At 40.9% G+C, this 23,233-nt stretch overlaps 2 protein-coding genes across 6 annotated transcripts; one reads left to right on the top strand and one right to left on the bottom strand.

Moving 5' to 3' along the window:
- Positions 1 to 503: 503 nt before the first annotated feature.
- LOC146684040 (differentially expressed in FDCP 6 homolog) lies at positions 504 to 11,764 on the bottom strand. Of its 2 annotated transcripts, none has more exons than XM_085444047.1 (12): positions 11,615 to 11,764; positions 9,912 to 10,221; positions 8,114 to 8,254; positions 7,814 to 7,999; positions 6,764 to 6,991; positions 6,525 to 6,671; positions 3,714 to 3,822; positions 3,324 to 3,622; positions 3,072 to 3,238; positions 2,565 to 2,763; positions 1,642 to 1,732; positions 504 to 1,303 (listed from the first exon to the last, which is right to left on the bottom strand). In XM_085444047.1, exons 2-12 carry the CDS (start codon positions 10,005 to 10,007, stop codon positions 1,113 to 1,115), a joined length of 1,854 nt encoding a protein of 617 aa, XP_085300173.1. In that variant the 5' UTR covers positions 10,008 to 10,221; positions 11,615 to 11,764; the 3' UTR covers positions 504 to 1,112. The 2 variants fall into 2 exon arrangements, with proteins under 2 accessions (XP_085300173.1, XP_085300174.1); XM_085444048.1 differs by having other exon boundaries at positions 9,912 to 10,155.
- Positions 11,765 to 11,909: 145 nt separating this feature from the next.
- Positions 11,910 to 21,618, top strand: troap (trophinin associated protein). 4 transcript variants are annotated; one of them, XM_085444087.1, is made up of 14 exons: positions 11,910 to 12,117; positions 12,408 to 12,506; positions 12,827 to 13,064; positions 13,157 to 13,586; positions 13,774 to 13,892; positions 14,013 to 14,064; positions 14,372 to 14,517; positions 14,625 to 14,679; positions 14,784 to 14,872; positions 14,968 to 15,039; positions 17,788 to 17,883; positions 17,985 to 18,294; positions 18,616 to 18,818; positions 21,209 to 21,618. In XM_085444087.1, exons 2-14 carry the CDS (start codon positions 12,445 to 12,447, stop codon positions 21,269 to 21,271), a joined length of 1,935 nt encoding a protein of 644 aa, XP_085300213.1. In that variant the 5' UTR covers positions 11,910 to 12,117; positions 12,408 to 12,444; the 3' UTR covers positions 21,272 to 21,618. The 4 variants fall into 4 exon arrangements, with proteins under 4 accessions (XP_085300213.1, XP_085300210.1, XP_085300211.1 ...); XM_085444084.1 differs by having other exon boundaries at positions 11,911 to 12,117; positions 13,157 to 13,589; XM_085444085.1 differs by having other exon boundaries at positions 11,919 to 11,971; positions 13,157 to 13,589.
- Positions 21,619 to 23,233: the final 1,615 nt, after the last annotated feature.

Here is a 23,233-nt window from a genome sequence, read left to right as displayed (position 1 = left end):
TTGAGTAAAGAAGTGGAAACAGTACTTCAGCTTTTACTGGAGTATGTTTCAAAACTACTATCTGTGCTTCTACTTGTTGCCACCTCTGCTTAAAACTGTGCATTAGTACACTGGCACATACAGCAGTTGGCATGCAGTTTGCATTACCTGTCAGGGGATGTCTCTGTTTGCTCATGTGAGCCAGCTGAAGGTTTTGTCCCCGGAAGGCGTCAGATTAGTCGGAGATGACACATTTAAGGCCTCAGAAGTGAAGCAGACTCCAACTCAAACCGAAGCGGATGTGCAGTGTGCAACTTCAGCAGTGTCTGCGACTCTTACTTCCACACCGTGTGGTCTTTTGCATTTCTGTCACGTCTGCGTCACTACAACTCGTTTTGCAAACTCTTATTTAGCTTTTCCACTGTGTGAAGCACCAGGTTAAGATTTGAAACAAAAAGTTGCCTTAAAGTTTCTTTGAATTGCACAATGCACTAAGTTTAACACAGTAAAGATGCAGGTACGGCTTCAAACTTCACTCTCTTTATTTACAGTAATGTTAAATGACATTAAAAACAGGAAGGTCATGACAGTTTTTTTTTTTTCTTTCACGCCTCTTCTTTCTCTTTCCTGTTTATCAGGAGTGAAATTGTGGTAAACTTTAATACTGAACCAAGTTTCTAGATCAAAAAAACCTAAGCCACCTCCCACAACCTCGAAAATTGTACCAATAGAAATGAAACATTGGTATCCGTCTAAGTTACAGAGCTGCACAAAAATGAGCTTCCTGTGTGCATGTAGGCTTTTCTCTTTGAACACCAGAGCTAACCTTGTACTTTCAGGATCTTTCTTACCGCTCATTTTCTTTCCGCTGAGGTATCAGTTATGTTCACGTCAGGCCTCACACAGGCGGCAGAAAAGGATTATTTGAGAAGGGGAGATATTGGAAAACGCACTCTCGTTAAAATGTTTTTAAACTGTTGCTGTCTGTGATACGAGGTCAGTAATATTTCAGCATTTAGTAGACGTGGTAGTACGGTAAATTCAGCTATATCCCCGCCGCTTTCATATTGTTCACAAACATGACAACCATCTCTTGCCCTTCCTGTGACGAGGCAGTCTCTATGACTCATCATTTAGGGGATATCCATGTCGCCATTAGATGCATGAGAGTGACGTTTGTCTAAATCACATCCAGCTCTGCTGTCAACATTTTCTTTGCTCTCCTCCCGATCCCCCGATCCCGAACTCCTGAGACGCAGCCCGGGGTCTCGCTGCGTTGGGATCTGGAAGCTCGTGAAGGAGCTTCCCAGCGATGGTCTCTTCTCTGAAAATGAAAGCAACAAAACGGACAATTGAAATCAGACTTAGGCTGAAACAAAAACCAAAAATAAAAACAGAATTCACAGTTAAAATAAAGTATAGTATCAAATTTAAGGAAGTATATTTGCAGAAGTTCAAAATGAAATATATGAACCACCTATTTTGACCTAAACTTCACAGCCCCTGAGCTAAGCAAATGGTCACATCAGTCCTGGCTGCAACACAACAGGGCTAGAAGTGGTTAACACTTCTCTGCTGGTATAATGCAGCAAGAAACATTTGAAAATCTGGTCTTGAAACGGTGCATGTCTGTCATGTCTCTGAGCAGGCAAGGACACATACCGCCAGGTCCGATCGGCCGCATCAGTCTGTTCATCTGGACATTCCAGTGTTTGACGTTGGTGCTCGCCTGCCGAAGTTTCCTCTGGGCGGCCTGCCGGAGAAGAAGAGCTTAGCGGCTACTGATAAACAAGTGAACTGACAAACGCTTCCCAAAAACCTCGATCTGTTGAAAAGTACCCAGAAGAGCCACTAAGACGTGAACTCGCTTCCTTTTTGCTCTTTGTCTGTGACCTGATAAATAAACAAAGTGCTGCTGGTATTTTAACCACTAAAACTGGTCAATTTATTAAAAAGTTAAACTTTGCATCTCAATAAGGTTAAGGTTCACTACTGCCACTCTCAAGGCCAGATTTTGTCAAATAAAATCAAATATAATGAAAGTAATAAAAAGACAGAGTAGCCACCACTCAACAAGAGAAAAAAAATGGTGTCCTGTTTGAATCCTGTTCATAACTGATGTGCTTTTGAGGGACTGATCACGATGGCAGTCTGTTTAGTCTCATTAAAGTCTCTGCCATCTGGCATCCTGTCTTATCATTATGAATTTCAAAGTTATACTTGCAGCACTTCCTGGTTATCTAACTTTATCTGATGACTAGGGACTGTGATGGGTGGGTGGTTGTTTTTTTGTAGCTCGTGAGATGCTTTCGTGTGTTGTTTTAAGCGCCTATTTTGAACTTAACTTCTGTTTATTGGTTTGGTGTCAGATTGTCAGTGACTCTTGCGACAGGACAGCCTCTCGCTGATCTCATCAACACATTCTGTGGTGATTTATTTAAAAACGACAAGCAGCAGAAGCTCACTTATTTTTTTCCATGTTCAGGGGGTCTGCAGTGGTATTAGGGGCCTGAGGCCTGAGGGGTATTAGCTTCGATAACATGCTGTAACTGAGTCACACGGTCAGTGTCAGGGTTTCTACCTACCACAACGTCCTGGTCAACTCTGTGCCGGTTGGCTCGAACCTCCTCCAGCTGTCTCTGCGCCTCCTCCAGGGCCCGGGATTTGGCCTCCATTTCCTGCTTCAGCTCCTGCTTCTCCCTCTGTGTCTTCGCAATGTACTCCTCCTGTTCCTCCTGCAGGTTCATCAGAGCCTTCATTTTATCCTCCTCCTCAGCCAACAACCTGAGCATGATGTAGAATGCAAAGAAGTTAGACTTTGAATAGATCATTTGTGATAAATGCAGGGGGCTCATCAGCGAGGTACTTTGGACCTGGGATGGGATAAATCGAGAGTGCAATGACAATGGTCTAGGTGGCTGCAGCGTTAAACAACTTCCTCTTTGCAGCTCAACTTCCTCAGGAACATAACGCAATGTGAACTAATTCAGCAACAGAGTTTATTAAATGCTGCTTGTACACAACACAACCTCCACCACCCTGCGCTAAGCTTTTTGCACTGCACACCTGGCTAGCTGCTTAAACAACTTTACCCTGCTTGAGCATAGCGGAAGGCCTCCTCATCAAGCCTGGCTTTAATCTCTTGCTGCAGCGCCTCCTCCAAACGTTTCTGCATCTCCTCCAACTCCAGGATCCTCTTCCTCTGCCTCTCTGCTTCCTCCTCTTTCAAAGCCATCTCTGCCTGCATACTGACTCGGGCCTTGTAACACACAGAAAGAAGCAAGTTAAAGTCGATCTGCATCTTTATGCTTTTAAAATCTTTCATTCTTTGTTTCCATGCTCACCTCCTCAGCCTCACGGAGCTGAATCTCCAGGGCACGCTGAAGCTGTTCGTGTTGCTGGCGCCTCCTCTGCTCATCCTGCTCCAGGAGGGCCTGAGCCTGCTTCTGCGCCTCCTTCAGGAGCTCCAGCTCCGCCAGCTTGCGCTCCCGTTCCTCCTGCAAGGCCCGCAGCCTCTGCAGCTCCTCCTCCTTGGCCTGTCGCCTTTTTTCCCGAAGCTCACGCTGTTCACGTCGCTTAAGCTTCAGATCTTTGTGGAGGGATTTCTTCCCCTCCACATGCAGCCTGATTGCCGTTTGAATGGCTGCAAAGAAGACACTGATGTTTAACATCTAAATAAATAATTAAAGCTTTTAAAAATTGATGTGAATTGATGAATGAGAGTCTCTTTTAACCTGTAGTCCACTCCTGTCGCTGTTTGGTGTCTGACGCACTCATTTCATACGTCTTGGAGAGGGTTTTAAGACAAAACATGCATCTCTTCCCATCTCGGTCTGGCAGCACCTGTTCAAAAAAGGGACACCCAGTTTATCTCTTAATACTGAGTAGTTAACTGTGAATGGTTTTGCAGTTTTTGAGTCTATTTTGTAAAAATAAAGGAGAAAAACATCAATTACAGGAAAAGGACATTTTTCTAACAACTCTGAAAGCTCAAAAAACATCTGCTTCCTACAATATAACACAATTTCAGCAGCTTCCTTTGAAGTATCACATGCTGGGTGAAGTGATGAACTTGTGACTCAATTAGTTATTCATGCAAGAATTTATATTGCCAGGATTTTTGCAATATTGTGGTCTACACTTATTCCAAGTCACCATTGTAATGATCATAATCTGAGCTGTACTTTAAATGTCTTTTATGAACACAATGAGTCATCAGTCACGTTCCAGGCTGGAAACAATATGCAAAACTTTTTGCTCGAGATTTTTCTTAAAAGAATCCTCTTGCAATAAGATGTTCCAGTTAAAGGTGTGACCCATGCTTCGATCACAGTAAATTCCTTAGGGATTTATAAGAAGCATAAAGAGAAGCAAGAAAATGTTACAACAGCTTTGCTAGAGGCCTCGGTATTTAATCAGTCCACAATAAAATACAAGGCAGGGATATTAAGAGTGTTGCTAGTTCCCTGGGGCCTGGCGTGCTGCGGTGATCACAACAAGAGAACAAACCTGAGTATTCAAAGAGGTAAGAAGAGCAGCTAACAGCAAAGCACCTGCACAACTCTCATTTCCTTAGTTAATGTGTCCAATGCAGCATTTACACAAAACCGAAGTAGTGTTAACCCTCTGAGGTCTACATCATCTACACAGGTGATAACCTTAACCGTACCATAACCTTAAATATTAGAGAAGGCCAAAATGGAAATCAATATTTTAAGATAATGACCCTGTATCAGGTAGGCCATCAAGTTTTTGCCAAATCAAACGTGGTTCATCAAGAAGAAGAAGAGAAATAGTTAAAGGACTCTATAAAGAAACAAGTGCTAAAACAAATCAAGTCATCGTAATGAGACTTTGTCATGATTACGTTTTGGCTTCATTCATGCTTAATAAAGTTTTTCATGCTTTATTGTATTATTCTGTGAAATAAACCCTCATTAGTCCTCATATGAGGAAATACCTTTTGTTTACAGCTGATTCTTACTGTGTACTCATCAAGTCCAACTAATCTCAAAAACCATCGTAAAGACGAGCTCATGTTTCTTGAGGACCACCTGTGTATTCTGTAATAAACCTGGGGTGACGCTGTGTGGACTGCCGAGACAAACGTGAACTTTCATGCAATGCGGGGGGGAAAGGGCACTGCACACCCACGATGAAACCTCCTCCTAATTGCAAAGCACGGTAGGTGGAGTATCGCTCATCATAGTCATAGTTTGGGGCTGTTCGGCATGCGTACTTCGCCATGATTAACGCCACAATGACTTGCACGCGTGGAAGTCCAGACACCGAATGCGACCAGTCAACAAATGGTCTGTGGCATGAGCTGAAGAGGGCTGATCAATCAAGACGTCCCAGAAATGTTGCAATATTTCACGAACAGCCACAGGAAGCATGTGATGGATGTTGTGACTGCTAAGGAGGGGATCTACAAGTTACTACACTCAGGAATTCACTTACTGCTCTGCGATTAATTACTCAGAGCTGATACAAGAATAGATCTCATTGCGCTTTTAGTCATCTTTGACTGTAACTGGGATGAATTTCAGACCACATTTTATGAGCAATAAATGCAGAGAACCTAATAACAGTTTCCAATTTCCTTCTTGCAAGTGTATTACGCAGTATGATAACTGAGGCTGTGTCCACACGAAAAGTGACCAAGACACCTTAAATAGCAACCGCTGCACTCTTACTTCTGCTTCACTTTCAGCTAGGAGTGAGGCTAGCACGCTAATCACCTCAGTTCCCTTGAGCTCTGCGAGATTTGTGAGGAAATCTTGTTTTTAATATGACCCATGGCAAGCTTCAGTTTTCAGTCTTACCTTGTTTCATTATGACACCCAAAATATGAAGCAGTGCCAACACAAGTCAAAGCACTGGAGTAGAAAGATTTTGGATTTTGCAGTTATTTACTTCCTTTTATGAAAGGTAGTTTAGTCATTTGAGAGAGGCTCGGTGTCACCTTTGCTCATCCCGCATCTTAAAAGAAAATCATGAGCCACCGAGTAAAAGTGGGATTATTCAGCAACATTTCACGTTTAAATTTCTTCTCTTTATAGCATGTTTATTAATGTCGACATGACTTGTGCTGATTTAACTGTGAGGGCGGTCTCATTTTCTCTCAGACTCCAAAAAAAATTCTTTGCTCTTGTAAACGTGAAGCAATAATTTTGACTTAAAAGAAACTGAAATATATAAAATTAAAGGTATAAACTGAATGTATGAATTACATTTAATCTGACCAGATTCCAGGGTCTTGCTGGATTTTGTACTTGCTCCCCTTTTTTTGTCTTGTTTAACCTTTGGAGGGACAGGATTTCAAATTTTGTAGTAAGTTACAAGTTAAATCAAAGATGAGGGGCGTGATAAAAAATAAAACTACAAAAAAACCTTAGTGTAGCACCTTGGGGAAGTCCCCGCCCTACACTGAGAACCACTGCCTGAATGTCATTTAAACGCCTGCTTTAGTATTTCTGCTGTGGAGATTTTGTTATTAAGAGTTTCTCTAGCTGTCACAGATGATTATCTCTCCAGCTGTTTACCTCCACGCAGCAGTTCTCATCCAGGGCTATATTGCCTTGGCAGTCCTTGCGGTCCTCTCCAGTGTAGTAGGACAGGTTGCTCGGCTTTAAGGTGAACCACCGTTCCTTCCAGTTTCTCCTCAGCTGGCCTTTTTTCCATAGATAGCCCTGAACGCAGCCAAACCGACACACAGATCACTGAAATAAATCTCACCGGGGAGGAACAAAAACAGCATTCTGGAGGCACATCAGTTTCCTACCTCTTTGAGGACGTCACCAACTATTTCCCTGTACACTTCCTCTATAGCCATGCTGATGATGCTCGCATCAATTCCTCTGGTTACCTTCCCGGAGTTCATCATCTCTAGAAACGTCCAAACAGTAATTCCACTCTGCTGCACTGAGTCTTGAGAGAAGAAGTCCTCTAACTCGACACAGTTGAACTCAATACTCATAGCCATACATATTTTCTTGAGGAGGTACTCCACCTGCATGGAAAGAGACAGGATTAATAACTCAGCTGGACTGTCCCTGCATGCTGTGCTGCACTCAAGCAAGCTATATATTACACCAATCACCTTTGTGTGCAGTTTTAAGGAGTATTTAAAACTGAATTTACCATTTTTAGTGACCATCACCTGCTTATTAAGGACTAATTCACAGTAATGCTTTAATATTACTTTGTTACTACACTTTTATTTGTAGTTTGAATCCTTCTGCTTAAAACACAACTGCAAAAATTGTATCTAATAGTGTAGCTGAAAGCAGCTTTTGCTATTTCCCAATAAGGCTTTCTCTAGTAACAGTATAACCTCACAGTAGCCCTGGCTACACCACAGAGTGCTTTGCACAGTGGCTGATGTGTGAAACACGCTCCAAAATACAACTGGATAATGCTTTCTTAAACCGAGGGCGACAGAAACGACCCTGCCCTTGAAAAATTGGGGCTTTCTCTTGGCAGCGGCTGTGAAGAATACACGACAGGAAACCAAAATGAGACTTTGCAAGTGAGAAACAAGCCCACACTGCTGCGTGACATGAGCACCATGTTCCATGGTGGCAAGAAACAAACTTTCAGCTGGTGTACTCGGTGTTTGTAAAAGATCCAACAGCATTTTTAGGTCAGAGATTACTGAGTGCAATCTCAGACTCAACAACAGAGCGCGGAAATGTTGAGTAGCTTAGGGTCTAAGTTTGGAAACGGGTTTCTTTTGCCACACACACTTGTGATTTTTTTTCTCTTTCGGTTACATTTTCAATACGATAAACAATGCATCGTACTAATGATAAGAGTTAAGAGTTAAACCCACCTCGTCGGGAACCATAACCAAAGGGTACTTGTCCTCAGAGAGAAAATTAAAAAGGCACCAGAGACGAAAAGCATCTTTGTCTGGTAAAATGGTGCTGCTGCTTCGGTCTGGCTGGTAGTTTTTCTTCGCAGTAAGAGTCCAGCAGAGCTCGTCTACGTTTTCCTTAATAAAAGAACCTTCCACAACCTACAAAGACACAAGACCAGGGGTTTAAAAAAAGCTGTCTGAATTATGAAACACATGAGGCTCGCAATATGCTGAAATAAACTGAGCACACTTGTTTGGGTTTTTTTTAATCACCTTATCCAGGATGTATTTATTGAGGTAAGGCATATAACCCTGACTGGAAACTGGGCCATCATCGTCATCCCTGAAGTGCTCCTCCAAAGCCACGGGGTCATGTGGAATACACAAGACTGTGCACAGGTTGTGAGACAATACCTGAAGGATCACAATATGAGGATGTTTAAAAAAGAAAAACACTGAAGCAGAAAGTCATTTCAGTTCTCGTTGTCCAACACAGGACTGTGCAAACTGTTTTATTTGTTGTCCTGTGAGGCTGCTAACCGCATCCGCCTACAAATTAATAATTAAGTGTCTAAAAAAAGAGATTACACGTCATGAGTTAGGAAGGATGAAACTTTCTGTAGAATAAAAAAGGTAAGTGACATGATGTATAAATATATTTATATAGCTGGCTGCTCAATCAGAGAATGAAGGCCAGGGAAGTGTTTGAGGAACTGAACTTTTAAATTTCTGCTGCATCGTTTTTTCTATTTTAAAAAATGTGTTTGCTCAAACATGGAAAAAAAGAGTCACCAGAGTCAGCAAAAAGCTTTAATTTTCTAGGAAAGCTGCCTGGAAAACCGTTCAGACGCACTAGTTTAAGAGTGGAACGACATCAGTAAAGCAATATGACCGTTTTAAAGTTTAAAAAGATGAAAATCGAGCTCAGGAAAACATCTCCAAGTTCTATTAGAAACTTCAAGTGTTACACTTTACTCTTTGTGAGCAGTGGCATCACTGACAGCATGTGAAAAACAGTTAGATTAAAAAACGCTTTTCCTTCTTGTTCTGTTTCTTCAGCTGAAACCATGCAACATCTTGAGGTATCGTGCATTTTATCAGACAGCTAGGTTCTCTGTGTGTTGAGCCATAACCACATCCTGTCGCCAGTCTCCAACGCTACAACATCTGTCAGTTTTGAGGCCAAAGCATGCAAAGTGTTTGCCTGCGAGTGCCTCTGAGCAGCGTGGCGCCTCAGAGAAGGCTGAAGGCACGAGGGGGGATAAGCCCAGTCATGAGGCTGACTCGCTGAGAGCCAGGAGCGCCGGGCGGCACATTCGCAGGAGCGTGGAGGTGGCTGGAAATGGAGTCTGAGCCACAGCGAGACCGAGTGACATAACAATGAGATCAACGCAACATACAGTAGCCTCGTTTAGGCTCTGTGGAAAGAGACAACGGTCACCAACATGTGTCCACTTTATCCCTGCTCTCCCTGTGACAATGTCCTTTTTGACGTGTTCGGCCTCATGTTGTGAACCTACTCTATTCAACAGGCTGCTCTCTGGCCCGGTGCTGTGCCAGAGGGTCCCTTTGCACTACAAGCTGGTACATGGAGGCCCAATGTGAGCACAGCTTGGAGATGAGGGCTCCCATTCATGTACAGACTGAGAGCAAACTGTTACTCTCGTGCTCGCGCCGGACAGAGGTGCATATTGTGCCCTCTTTCAGCAGCTGAAAGCATTTTATTCAAAATAGGGGGAACAAATTTGTTCCTTGTTGGGCAGTACACGGCTGAAAAAAACGGAGTTTTACACAGGAAATGTTAATGATGATGATGTTTTCTGATAAGTAGTATCAGACGTTGCACACCATTATTTCCTGACACATAAACACATAGTAAAAGTAGTAAACCTTGAGATTTAATTTGCTTTGTTGCTGAAATTGCTTTCACCTCCTTCACAACCAACCCGCATGATGTAAAATGCAACGAGGTAGGAAACGAGGGTAAACGGTAAGAGATGAGTAAGTTCTCGGGCAGGAAAAAAAAAAGTTTCTCTAGTTCCATCTTCCAGGTAGACGATCCCTCACTCACCTTCAGCTGAGACTTGGACACTTTCCCGCTCTTCTCCAGATCCAGGGCTGTGAAACCATACCAGATGGATTTAAGCAGCTCAGACCGCAAGTCCATGTCTGCTGCAGCGTTATTTTCTGGTTTCCTCCTCTACGTCTCTTCTTCTTCCCTCTACTGTTGACACGGGTGACAGGCATACACCCACGCTGTGCTGCTGCTTTCAGGCAGGCATGGGGCTTTACTGTTCTGCTGGCAGCGGCACCTGCTGGATTACAGTGGTCAGTGATGAAGAGGGAGGGTCTCGCTGTTTACCGCAGCGTCAGATCTTGCCCTGCAGTGGCAGAAGCGTTTTAATCCTTAGAAAATTTTAAAAGAAAAAACTCCATTATGCATTGCCTAGAAATCTACAAGTGTCTTGCTAGGTTTAGTTATGCGCCTGTGCAAAAAGTGTTGTTATTACAGTTTTATATTTTTAATGTTCTAAAGTTATATCACTGATTTACTGAAAATCTCCATCCCCTTCCTGTGCACCTTGGACAGAAAGTAATTTGCCATTCATTATAAAGGTTTATTATTTAAGTTAGTAATTAGATGGGCTCCTGGCAGTGCTGCTTTTACTTTCATTTCTCTGTGAAGTAATCTTTCAGTTTGTTTTCAAGGTCCTCCTTATTTGGGTGATACCTGCACTGATGTGTGAACATAAATAAGGCATAAAGAGCCAATTAAGTGACAGTGAATGATAATTGGCCTTGCATGTGTATAGCACCTTTCTGTACAGTTGAGCACTCAAAATACTTTTTACTACAAGTCTCATTCACCCAATCACACACCTTGTTACAGTACTTGTATCAATGTCCAAAGGCTTTCTAACATTCACAGCACGCTCACACTGGGATTACACTGGTGGAAACTCGGGGTACCTTCCCCCAAGTGTACTTTGCCACATGGATTGATCCACTGACCTTCCAACTGGTAGAGGACCCACTTTGTTACCTGAGGCCACAGAGCATCTGCAAAACAAGCCCAAATCATCACCCCTCCACTGGTGATGTTACCTGCTGTTCTAGAAATCTTCTGGTTTGTTCAGATATGATTTTGCAATCAAAGCTGTGCTCCCATGTTCTTTTGAGAGGGAAGAGGCCTGGCACCCCTACCAAACAAGCCATACTTGTTCAGTCTTTTTCTAATCGTACTGTGACGAACTTTAATCTTTAACATGCTGACTTAGGCCTGCAGAGTCTGAAATGCAGCTCTTAGGGGTTTTTTGCAGTTTCTCTAACCTTAGGGTGAATTTTCACGGATGATTAAAAGATTTTTTGGGCAGCACAAATTGTTTCTCTAAGATCACTGCATTAGCTTTATGTTAAGTTAGCTTGTCTCATCGCTACTTTAGCAGCTGTCTGTTAAATGTAGACTTCTTGTTAGCTAAGTTTACCGTATATTGTTTATATTTGCATATAAAATACTAACAAATGCAGAATGGCTTGGTAGCTTGACTTTACCTTAGTGCTGTCCAATGAATTTAAGAACCTCTGACATCAATATTCAAATATGTAAATTAAAAACAACAACAAAACAAAACCATTACGTCAGTAACTGACGTGATCCCATTGATTTAAACAATGTTTATATTAAAATATCTGAAAATAAAATAAAAATAACAAAAAATCTAAAATTCTTCTAATATTCCTCATGATTTGTCAAATAAATCAAACTCCACTTACTTTAGCTCTGGAAGTCTATATCCTTGAAATGGCTCCGCTTTATGTAGATTGTATTATTATTATTATTATTATTATTATTATTATTATTATTATTATTATTATTATTATTATAGGTTTCTCTGAATGTCTGTACTTTGCACATAGGGGGAAGCCGCGGCGACACGCTGTCACGTGGTAAAACAACTTTCGCGTCGTTACCATGGAGTTGTTTATGAAACTCCATTTCTCATTGGTCGAAGACGTTATCCTGACTAAAGCGCACGCGGCCATTGGCTGATACGGATTCTTATTTCGACCAATGGCAAAGCGCGCTTTTTACAAACTCATATGAGTCCAGGAAGTTGACAGCCCACTGTGGTGAGAATAGACGGGGCTAGTGGTTTTTAAATCTGCACAAAACACCCGATAAACCAAAACATTTGGAGCTGTTCCGGTCTGAAATACTTTACTGGATGATCGGAAGGAAGAAACGGATACTCTGTTGAATTATAGGAACACAGAAGGTCCGTATGTAGCCAGGGTTGTGATCGGGGTAAAGCTAGCTTCTCTGGGGTAATTTTCACAAGTCAGCACGATGGTTTGTACTGTGTTACTAACAGGCATGCGCTTTTACGATTAGACAGATTGTTTGAGAACTTTAAATTAGCTCATGTTAACGTTTTAAAGTCTCGTGTTTCTTTTTTGTTGTTGTTTTCATTGCATGCTTGGTGTCTTTTGCCCATCTCCATACTACCCTTGTTAGAAGCCTGTTTGGTATTTTGGTTGCTCAGCTTTAATTTCTTTCTGTCTTTAGTTGCTTCAGTTGCTCCTCACAGCTTTATCTCCTCATCATGGACTCTTCTCCAATCCTTCGTCAACAGAGTCAGAATAAAATCCGCAGTGACTTTATGAGGTGAGACTGATGATTTGAGCCGCAGTTACTGATATAGAATTTCAGAGCTGGGACTTATTTGGTCTGTCTACAGAAGCGTGTTTATTTGTTTGTCTCATAGTAAAATATACCTTTCTAAATCTCAGGTATCAAATCAGTACTGGTATTAAAAATGTCAGGCAGCTTGTTCCTCTCCTGTATCTGCCTCCCATCTTGTCTGGTTTTCTTTGTCCGTGAATCAGTTTTTTCCCCCTTTTTTTCCCCCTTTGCATGCTGCCTCTGGTGATTTCCCAGCCTCGAGCTGGGTTGTGTGACAAAGCTGACCGTTTTTCTTTTTTCAGAATGAAGAATGAACAAAACAAAAAGGTAGCAGACCCAAAGCCTTCCAAACCCATGTCAGCATCTCACCTTTCCAACAAAGATATTGAGAACAAAGATCCAGGAAGCTCAGCCACTGGTAAAAAGGCACCTCTGCAAGCAGGTATAAGCAGGCTTCCGGTGCTTGCAAAGTCCCTCCATCTTCAGACTCCCTCGGACTTCAGTCAGTCCCACTGCAGGTGGGAGGAGAAACCTCTGGCTGTAAGCATCTCCTTTTGATCCTGTAGATTTCCATATTTTTATTTACTCGGGTTAGTCTGATGTGTTTAATAAGCATTTTCCTTTTTCTGCAGCGAAAAGCGCCGAAGAAAAAGCCACTCACTCGGCCTGTACCTTTTAATCTGTCACAGCCCAAAAGCACAAGAACGGCTGCTGAAAACCAACCTCTGGCTGTCCCAAAGCTTTGGACTCATGCAAACACAAAACCGTCTAAACATCCAACCGCTTTAAAGGGCAACAAGGACTCAACCAAAGCTGCAGGGAAGCCTCTCGGAAAGACAACAGAAGATGCTTCCCACCTATCGGGACCAACTGGGCCTTCCAGCACATTTCAGACTTCATCTTTGTCCACCGCTATGTCATCCCGTCCTGATAGTGCTGCTACTTCTGCACAGTCTGCTCCCAGTGCAGAGGTCTATTTGAATAGCATGAACCTGCTCAGTCTAAAAGACCATTCAAAAACAGCACATGCTAGTCGGACCACGCAGTGCAATTCTTCAAAAGGTGGTAAGCTTGTTTATTTATCGCATCTAAGGCACAAACTTCCACCTATATTTTGTGGATAATCACTTAAAGCTTGCAGGCCGTATTTCCCTCACTCCTTTAAAGCCATGGAAATCCATTTATTTTGTTTAGTGAAAATGAAGATATTAAGAGAGTTTCTCTTGGGCTTTTTTCTTTTGCATTATAGAAAAGGGGGAGAACTTCCAGCCTGACCATGCGGCTTTGCTTAGCATCCTCCGGAACGAAGGAGTGGGCGTCACAGGTCCGGCGCCTACGACTCCACAGTCCAAACCGTACAACTATTTGGTGAGTTGGATTCACAGCGGTGCATTCTTTATCATGCTTTTTTTTGTTTGCTTGTTTTTAATGCCTATAGTTGCAGCAGGTAAACATTTTTTTAAAGGTGTCCAATGATCATGTGTGCAGCCCCAGCGAGTGTCCGTCATGACGAGCCGACAGAAAGCTGGAGCCCCTGCAGGTCAGTGTAAGATGGAGAACACAACATGTGCTTGGCACATACATGTGAACATTGTAAAAGACTTATTTTATAGTAGATGGCCGAGCAGTCCCTTTGAAATACTATATAAATATATCTCACTATACGTGTGTGTTCTCTCGTCCTGTGTAAAATCCCCAATAAAAATGCCACAATTATGAGTCTCATTAACTGGAAGCCAATTTTATTCAAACTAAACATCAGGCAGTGTTAGTTGGGTGTTCATAATGTTCAGTATTACACTCACGTCATATTATTTAAATGATTGTTGTCTGTACTTTTCTCACAGGATCAGTGAAGTCTGTGCAGTTCTCTCCAGACCCCGCTGCGCTGCAAAGCATCCTCCAGAACGAGGGAGTGAAAGCCGGAGGGCCCGTGGGCACAACACCCCGAAGTTCAGTCTGTCCACCAAGCAGGGCGACTTCAATCTACACAGTAAATTTGTGTTCACTTCTGTACTTCCTCATACTTGTTACATTGTTGTTATTGCTTTTTTTTTGCTTTTTAAGTGCTGCCTTTGAAATAATTTCTTCTGTCTTCAGGCTCAGAGAGTGCCGGTTAGAAAAAATCGTCCAGAAGCGACTGCTGTGCCAGCAAGTAAGACGCAGCATTGCTCCACTCGTTATCTTTATAAAACCCAAAGCACTCTTATCTCGTTGTCCTTTTAATCTGATGTGACGTGGCTTTTTTCTCCTGAGCAGCAGCATCAGCAGCACTCAAAGAGACGGCGCTGAACAAATGGACCCCACAGAGAGTCCGCAACACCAGACATCAGCCCCTGTCTGCTATGGTCAGTATGTATTTATTGTATGTTGGCACTCTGTCCAGGTAGTCTGTTGTGTTGTGCACAATCACCGCGTTAACTCATAATGCTTCTGTTTGCAGAAATGGCATCAGTCGCCATACGGCACTCCTGGATTCAAGAGTTGCAAAACCAACCTTCAGCCCCAACAGGAGGTGAGATGGGAAACCCTGACTTAACCTATTATTTTATACCACTCGTGTGTGTGTGTGTGTGTGTGTGTGTGTGTGTGTGTGTGTGTGTGTGTGTGTGTGGCAGTGCCAAAAGATGTTCTTAAGTACGTAAATATTGTTTAACTAGTCACCATAAAAGGGAATCAGGAACTAATCTAAGTGAACACATAAAAAGTTTTAACCAAAAAAGCTTTTTGGTTTTAAAATATTAAGCTACAATGTCAGTATCCCAACTTTGGGAGTGATGAGCGGTGGGGAAGGAGCGAGACATCCTTCATTGCGAACAGGCCTCACTAAGCATCTCTTTATACCTTCTAGTATAACTCTGTTGAACAAATCCAGGTAGGGATGGGTATTGATAAGATTTTCACGATTCCGATTCCATTTTCGATTCTGTTTAACGATTCAATTCTTTATTGATTCTTTTTAAAAAAGGAGAACACTAAGGTCGAATAGCTTAGAACTTTGTTTTATATCTTCTCTTTGAACAAGATAGAAATTTAGGAGTAACATGGCCTCACAAACCCAGCAGTGACATCTTAAGAGATCCACAGCATACGGCTCTTCCAAGGGGTGTCACAGGGTCCCCAGGAAAAAAATTGTAAATGTAAAATAAATATTCTTCTGTAGCAATAACAAAGTTTTAACTAGAAAAAAACTGTCTAAAATTTATGCTTAAATGAAGAAAATTTGACTTATTACAAGGAAAGAGACTGAATTGTTTCTTTCTTGATTGAGTTAAATATAAGAATTAAATCTCAACTCTGAGAACAATAATTAGAAAAAAGTGCTGAGAATAAGACACCATCAAACATACATTTTGCTCTTATTTCACATTTTAATATTTTTAATGATAACATTATTAGGTTTTTAATGTCCCTTACTGCAGAATAAAGATTTCTTATGAAAGTTTTGTTTTGTTTTGGTTTTATCTTTAGCTCCATTCTAAGAAAATGACCAGCTTCAAGTGTCCTCAGTGTAGGACACATACAGGATGCCATGCTGAAATGTAAAGCACTTACAATAGAAGCCACTAGAAACAAATTATTCCAGCCTAATAGATGACATTTATGGCACTTGTTTTCTGTGCTGACTGATATGCTGCTCAGTGCTTTGCTGCCTGCTTTTAAATCAGATGTCACTCTGAACATAAACACAAGCTACATGTGATGTCTCTGATGTGTATCTGTTTCTACTCGTGCTGATGCTACCGTGACTAAAGCTAGCCAAGCAGCAGTAAATATGTGAAGCAAGGCAGAAGGATTTACTCATCAAATAAACAGGATCATAAGAATATAAGAGCACGAGCACCACAAATGTAACAGAAATATGTTGACATAAAATGGCATGTTATTTGAAATCTACATGAAACAATGACACAACTACTTTTTTTTTATTTTTCTAATTTATTCATTTATTTTTTTACCAATTGTCCAAATTAGTCTGTGATTGGCCTTAGTGTGACAGAAATCATATTTATGTACAACTAAATATGCCTCAGCAAACATGTTTTAAATGGATGATTCCTCACTTGATGACGAATGATCCTTTTCCATATTTGCTGAGTCTTAAATTTGATGTCAGTGAACTTATCAGTGGTTGGTGTTTTAAAAAAAAAAAAAAAAAAAAGCCCCCAAATCCCCTATGAGCAAGCACTTGGCGACAGTGGAGAGGAAAAACTCCCTCTTAATGGGGAGAAACCTCTGACAGAACCGGGCTCAGGAAGGAGTGGCCTTCTGTCTCGACCGAGAGGGGTTCAAATGTTCACTGACAATTTAGTTGTATATAAATATGATTTTTAGGACTTGATGTTGAGACCAATTAGGTGAAATTGGGGACGCGCACAGTTCCGCTTCTTCTTGTTCTTCTTCTTACTTGGCGGAGTCTCTGGCAGGCTCTTAACTTCAGCCTCGAGTTCAGCCACCTTGACATTGAGCATTTTCTGTTTGTCTTGTAGACTTTGCAAAGATTCTGTACAGAGAATGCAGCTGACTCTTCTTTTTCTGTCTTCTGTTGTTCTGTGGTGTCTTTTTCTTTCTGAGGCTCCTGCAGAGACATTGCAGTGGATGGCAGTGAGTCCTCTTTTTCCATCTTCTCCTGTTCTCCAGTCTCGTTTTCTTTCAGAGGCTCACATTTGTGCATTTCATTTGCAGCAGTGGAATTTTGTTCTTTGTGCTGCTGTGGGATTTTAAGTGAGGAAGCTTTGGGTTCTTTCAATCTACCTTCAAATCATGAAGGGCCTTGTTGGGGCAGAGCTGGGATTTCAGGTCACTGATTTCCAGGTTGAGTGTCTCCTGCTCCTGCCTATGTTTAACGGCCTGCTCTTCAAGCTGATTTTGAGCTGCTAGGAGCTGTTTCTGGAGCATCTCAATCTGCTCTTGCTGAATCCTACATTTGAGCTCAAATTCAGCCTCCTTAGAGGACTTCAGTCCTACAGAGTCAGTGTGTGAAGCCTCTGTGGTTGGAGTGGCAGACTCCACACACTGCTCTGTGGTAGGGTGGCTGATTTGGTCCTGCAGGGTAACCATGTTGTAAGTTGTAAGAGTAATTTCTAACAGTTTTTTTTTTTTAACATGGAATAATGACAGATGCGCTATAGATTTAAAGATAATAATAATAATAATAATTTTAAAAATTATTACTTTAAAAAAATCCTGTAACTACAATATATTTTGGGGACAAATGCACATTTTATTTTGTGTCAGTTACAGTTCCTTTAACCTTTCGCAGGAGGTGGTCCAGAGACTGTTTGATGAAGAAGAAGAAGAGCAGAGCGCAAATGTGACAGAAAAAGATTGCGAGCAGCGACCAGTTCAAGCCTCAGCTGTGAGAATTTGAAGCGACCGATCCACATTAAATTAAGTTCTTCTGATTAATGTAGTAGCTTAACAATCAGTGTATTTTTTGTTTTCTATTCATGTCTCCAGAGTAAATCTCACTGTGACAAAGAGGAGGAGAAGAGCAGGAGCAACGATGATGATGATGAGGAGGAGGAGAAGTTAGTGGGAGAACAGATGTTCTTGCAGGCCCAGCACAGAGAGTCTGTTATCTTTTTCTCGACTGGCAAAAAGTTGTTCAGAGTGCCGCGTTTAGAGAAGCTGGGGGACTCCGCTCTGCAGGACCAGCGCGCTCCAGTTTCACCAGAAGAGAGAAAGGGGCTGCCAGTGCACGGCGAGGTGCCGGCTGTGCCAGAACCGAGCTGTAAGATCACCCCTGCTGTTCAGCGCCCGCACAGAGGTAACTCTGATCGATCACACTCCCCTTAACCTCTTAAAAGCTGACTCGGAGTAACCATTGAAGCTGTTTTCTGAACCGAGTGGTTTCGTGGTGTGAAAACCACAAGTGTCGTCTTTATGGGGGAAAGGGTTAACAATGTTGTGTGCCTGTTGTGACATTTATTAAAGTGTAGACTAAAAGTGAGTGCCAGGAGAAAAAGAACCACAATATTTGATTTTAAAAGTGACAAAAATTGACACAATTTTCCTGCTATTAAATAATTAGATTCTTTAATTAATTTTTACGAAGGCTGCAGATATTTTTTTTTTTTTCCTGTCGCAGATCTCGTTGGTCAGAAGACTTGCTCTGTGAGTTCTGCAGTGTTGATGTTGCGCAAGCGTTTTCCTCCCCTGGAGGAGCTGCGTTTGGACGAGGAGGTGGCCACCTACACATCAGCGTCTGTCGGGGCTCCCCCTGGGTTTGCTCCCCTTCGACCTTCCTGTGGAAATCCTCTGGCCTCCATTTTGCACTTCGAAGAGTCCACTGTAAGTGTAGCTCTGACAATCTGCAGTGTAACAAACTTTATATCACTGCTTTATGGTTTCTTTTCTTTTTTTTTTTTTATTGAATTGAAAATACCAGCATGCTGTCGCTCTGCCTGAGTGGGTTCTCTCCAGGTTCTCTGGCTTTCTCCCACAGTCTAAAGACGTGTGTGTTAGGTTAAGTGGCAACTTTAAACTGGCCGTAGGTGTGATAGTGAGTGTGTGTGTTTCTCTATCCATGTCAGCTCTGTGATGGACTGGTCACCTGTCCAGGGTGGACCTCATGTTTTGCCCTATGACAGCTGGACTAGAGCAAAAGTGCAACCCTGAACTGGATCAAGGTTGAGTGGATGGATGGAAGTATTCAGTTCAGAGTGTGCTTCTAGAGAAAATGATAGTTGGCAGAACAACACAGGTTCAGATTTTTGATTAATTGTGACTTTTATTCAAATTATTCCATTTTGAAAAGCCAAGAAAAGGGAAACCATGATGGTACAAACATAAAAGAAATAGACCCTGCACAACACAGGTGATGTTGCAGCAGGGATCTGAAGGTGTCATAGGGGATCATCTTATTGTTAGGGTTGTCTGCAGGCTCTTTACCTCACTATCTCAGTATTATTTCAGCTTAACAGTCAGTTTAATAGACCGACAGCGCGCATGTTTTGGAAATGTGGTGGCACAGAAAAGCTCAAATGAAGACCATCTGGAACATGAATAAAAGTTTTAAAGCAATGTTAATGATCAGTTATAGAAATATATAATATTTGGCGGTTTGATTATTGGGTGTGATAATTATGCACAAATCAGTTGGAGATTTCACCCTCGGTGTACAAATAACTGTTGCAGCAGTGTATGAAGCTCAAGATATCTTAAAGAAGATCAATCCATCTTTATTTCACACTCAGTGGTCCAGGAAAAAACAAAGGTACATTAAACACGTCATTATTTTCTCACAAACAGACAGCTGTACCAGTGCGTCCATATTAAAGATGGTATCATTATTACCATTAGTTTCCAGATGAAGAGTGGCGTAAGAAGATGTTTGCTTGTGCATTTGTATCATTTTCCCGTAAACATCTTCATCATCTGTCGTTTGATCTGTAATGACGTGTCTAAGATATGCGAGCTAATTACAGACACTAAAATCAGGTAATCTGATGAGCATGTGTCCTCTGTGGTTTTACACATCATTATAAAACCCCAATTCCCAAAAAATTGGCACGCTGTATAAAATGTAAATAACAACAAAATGCACTGGTTTCCAAGCACAGGCGATGTCAAACATTTAAATTGAGATAATGTCTCTTTTTAAGAAAAATCTTTGCTCATTTTGAATTTGAAGGCAGCAAAACATCCTAAAAGTTGTGACGAGGCAACAAAAGGCTGGAAAAGTTAGTGGTGTTTAAAAGAAACAGACGTTTAGGTTAATGTGCAACAGGTCAATGACTTGATTGGGTTTAAAAATAGCATCTCAGAGAGGCAGAAGTTCAAACTGCATCGACAAATTGTGGAACAAATTCAGAAAAATGTTCATTAGCATAAAATGATGAAGACTTTGAATATCTCATCATGTACAGAACTTAATATCATTAAAGGATTCAATGAACCCAGAGAAATCGAGGCTGAAAATCTGTTATTGGATGCCTGCGATCTTCGAACCCTCGGTGCTGTCAAATTTAATAATAAGCTAATATGTTCCTTAAAATGTTGAGTTTTCTTGAGAAATGGAGAGCACCTACTTTGTTGTTCCCTCATAGAAACTTGTGTAGAAACAAATACGAGTCCAATTTATAAGCTTCAGAAGAAAGCTATGAGAATTATAAATGGATTAAGGTTATTATTCACCAATTACACATTACTATTTATTTATTAAACTACATTAATTCACACTTTCTCACCCTGCACACGTGATGTACAAAATGATCTACCTCCAAACTGTATTCACGGGTTGTTTAAACCATATTTGAAAAAAATACAGTTCAGGACGATTTACAGGTGTACGTCTGCAGTACGGACACAGCAAGACGAGGTAAATAAATATTAAACTGTCGACATTTGCTTTATTTTTATCTTGTTTGGTTTTGCTTTAAAGGTGTATAAAGTATGCTGTGTAAATGGAATAAGGTGTAATTTTCTATAGCACGAATTGAACCTTTTAGTCAGTTTGTGCTACTAATTTCAGTTCTATTTGTCTGTTGTTGTTTTTTCCTTCTGTAGCTGATGTAAGATTTAAAGCACTTAACACTGACCACAATAAGACTCTGTGTGATCCGAGTGCTGCACAGAACACTCGGACATCAGGACAGCAGCTTAAATATTCTCTGTGGTCGGATGTGTTTGATGTGCACAACACAGTCAGAATAAATATTTGTCTTGATTTTGTTTTTCAGAGATTTGTCCCAATTGGCTCCGATCTCTCGTCTGGTCCGCCTTCTCCGCTGCAGGACAGTTGACTTGCACCACAGCTGCAGTGTTTGCTTTCACTGTGAAACGCCGCTGACTTCACTTTACAAATATTTGTCGAACACTGACGCCGCCAGGTCAATGGCTGCTCCAAAAAGAAAAAGGGTATATCTAAATTATACTGTTTTTCTTTCATAACTACAGACACTTGTATGTTTTTAATAAAGTAGATTAAAAGTTATCTTTTTGGGACCTAGGTCCAATGTATGTGTTGAAAAAAATATTTTTTTAAAAGGTCAATGAAGAGATCAGTGCTGTTGGCTGTAGTGTACATGTGGATCAATGGTTAGGATCTCTGTGATGTACAGTGTTTATAATAAATAGTTGTTACTGTCTGGCCATGTGTGGTTTGTTTGTTTGTTTTAAGCACATACACAATTTAAGATTTGTTGATTTGGGAAGTAATTTCAGGATTTGACCCCATGATAAAAACGAACTTTGAATAGTGTCAGACAAATATTTGTTTCATGTCTTTACCTTCAGTTATTTCATGTTTGTGAAGATGATGCTTTAAGTTTGGTTAAGATTGACAGTTTGCTATATTTTAGAGAATTAAGTAGTGGTGCTATGGTGTAGAGGTTTGCACATTCGTTTAATGCCACAAAGATCCTTAGTTTGGTCCCGGGAGGAGACACAAATCCCTTTGAAGTTGTGTCAGGTAGAATGTAAAAGTCTCCCAAATCACACATCCGGAGCTACCTGCTGTGCTCCTGTGAATAAGAGAGCTGCTGAAATCATCATTGCCTCACTCACATGTAGCACTGAGATATGGAAAAGACACTTCAGTGATGCAAAATCTCATACCGTCTTGCATTCTGCACTTTGTTTCTTGGCCAGATATAAAGGTCAACCATTTTTCTTGAAACATGCAAAGCATCCTGTTCAGTCATGTGATGAGGTGTCCTGTTAGGAGTTATGGAGTAATATATGAGAAATGTAGCCAGCTGCTGAATCACCTCTGCTCCCATGGGCTGATTTCATCCCCGTCCAGAGGTTTGCATGAAGCAAGATTTGGTGCTTAGTGAGGTAACATCAAGATTAAAAGCGGTTTTCATGGAGGTACATCTCATGCTGAACTAGACTGCAGACCTAACCTGCACACAGGAGCAACAGGAGAAACATTATGGAGGTTATATGTACCTTGTGTAAATTATGCAAAGAAAAATCTACTTAAAGTTGTTTTGTTTTTTTACTTTTCCCCACTTTACTCTCACACCACTGAACACTGCCAGAGTTAAAGCTGAAACCACCCAGCACACATTAACTTAAATTTAATTAGTCCAATCTTTTATTGATCATGAATAAGTCTTGATTGATTCATTACTTGCCAGTTTCCTTGGTGACTTTCAGCTCTTCTGATAAATGCCTAAAGCACAAATACAGGTTCATACAGACCTAATTTGTAGGGCACCGCAAGTGCCAAAATTAAATAAATAAATACACGATTAAATAATTATTAAATTATTTATTTATTTAAATGTTAAATAAATAAATAATGTATTAAAAACATAATTAATTTCTTATATATGCCATTAAATGTGTGTAATGTGAAAGCCATAAATTATTTATTAAATACAGAATTATAATAATAACAATAAATGATGAAATTTGTCATTATTGCATAACATATAAATTCATTTTTCCTAAAAAGAACAATTGATTTATTTCACTATTTAATTATTTTATGCTTACGAAATTACTTTAACTTTCAGAGCATGTGATTGGTTAGCCAGTACAGTCAAGACAGAAAGAGCCCTGATAATGAGTCAATGCAGTGTCACAGTCAGTTGAATAGGTGGTGTGGACTCTTTGCATTTGAAATGAAATTACCAACAGCAAAGGCAGAGGAAAGCAGCCCAAACTGTAAGTAACATTGGGAAATACTGTTCCTGTTTCACCAAATACACAAGATTTTTTGGGGTAAGAGTGTAGTGGGATCATTTTTAAATATC

This window comes from Copadichromis virginalis, linkage group LG20, assembly GCF_057382275.1.
Source record: "Copadichromis virginalis isolate Kocher_CV1m ecotype Utaka linkage group LG20, C_Virginalis_male_GT1.1, whole genome shotgun sequence".
Taxonomy (NCBI): Eukaryota; Metazoa; Chordata; class Actinopteri; order Cichliformes; family Cichlidae; genus Copadichromis; species Copadichromis virginalis.
Note: the sequence above shows the minus strand (reverse complement) of the source record. Positions and strands in the feature narration are given on the sequence as shown.

Coding starts and splice junctions, on each gene's coding strand:
- LOC146684040 (XM_085444047.1), bottom strand. CDS start 10,007: ATGGACTTGCGGTCTGAGCTGCTTAAATCCATCTGGTATGGTTTCACA. Junction 2,764..3,071: donor TTCCGCTATGCTCAAGCAGG/GTAAAGTTGTTT, acceptor CATCATGCTCAG/GTTGTTGGCTGAGGAGGAGG. Junction 1,733..2,564: donor GAGTTGACCAGGACGTTGTG/GTAGGTAGAAAC, acceptor CTTCTCCGGCAG/GCCGCCCAGAGGAAACTTCG.
- troap (XM_085444084.1), top strand. CDS start 12,445: ATGGACTCTTCTCCAATCCTTCGTCAACAGAGTCAGAATAAAATCCGC. Junction 13,065..13,156: donor GGGAGGAGAAACCTCTGGCT/GTAAGCATCTCC, acceptor CTTTTTCTGCAG/CGAAAAGCGCCGAAGAAAAA. Junction 18,295..18,615: donor TGTTCAGCGCCCGCACAGAG/GTAACTCTGATC, acceptor TTCCTGTCGCAG/ATCTCGTTGGTCAGAAGACT.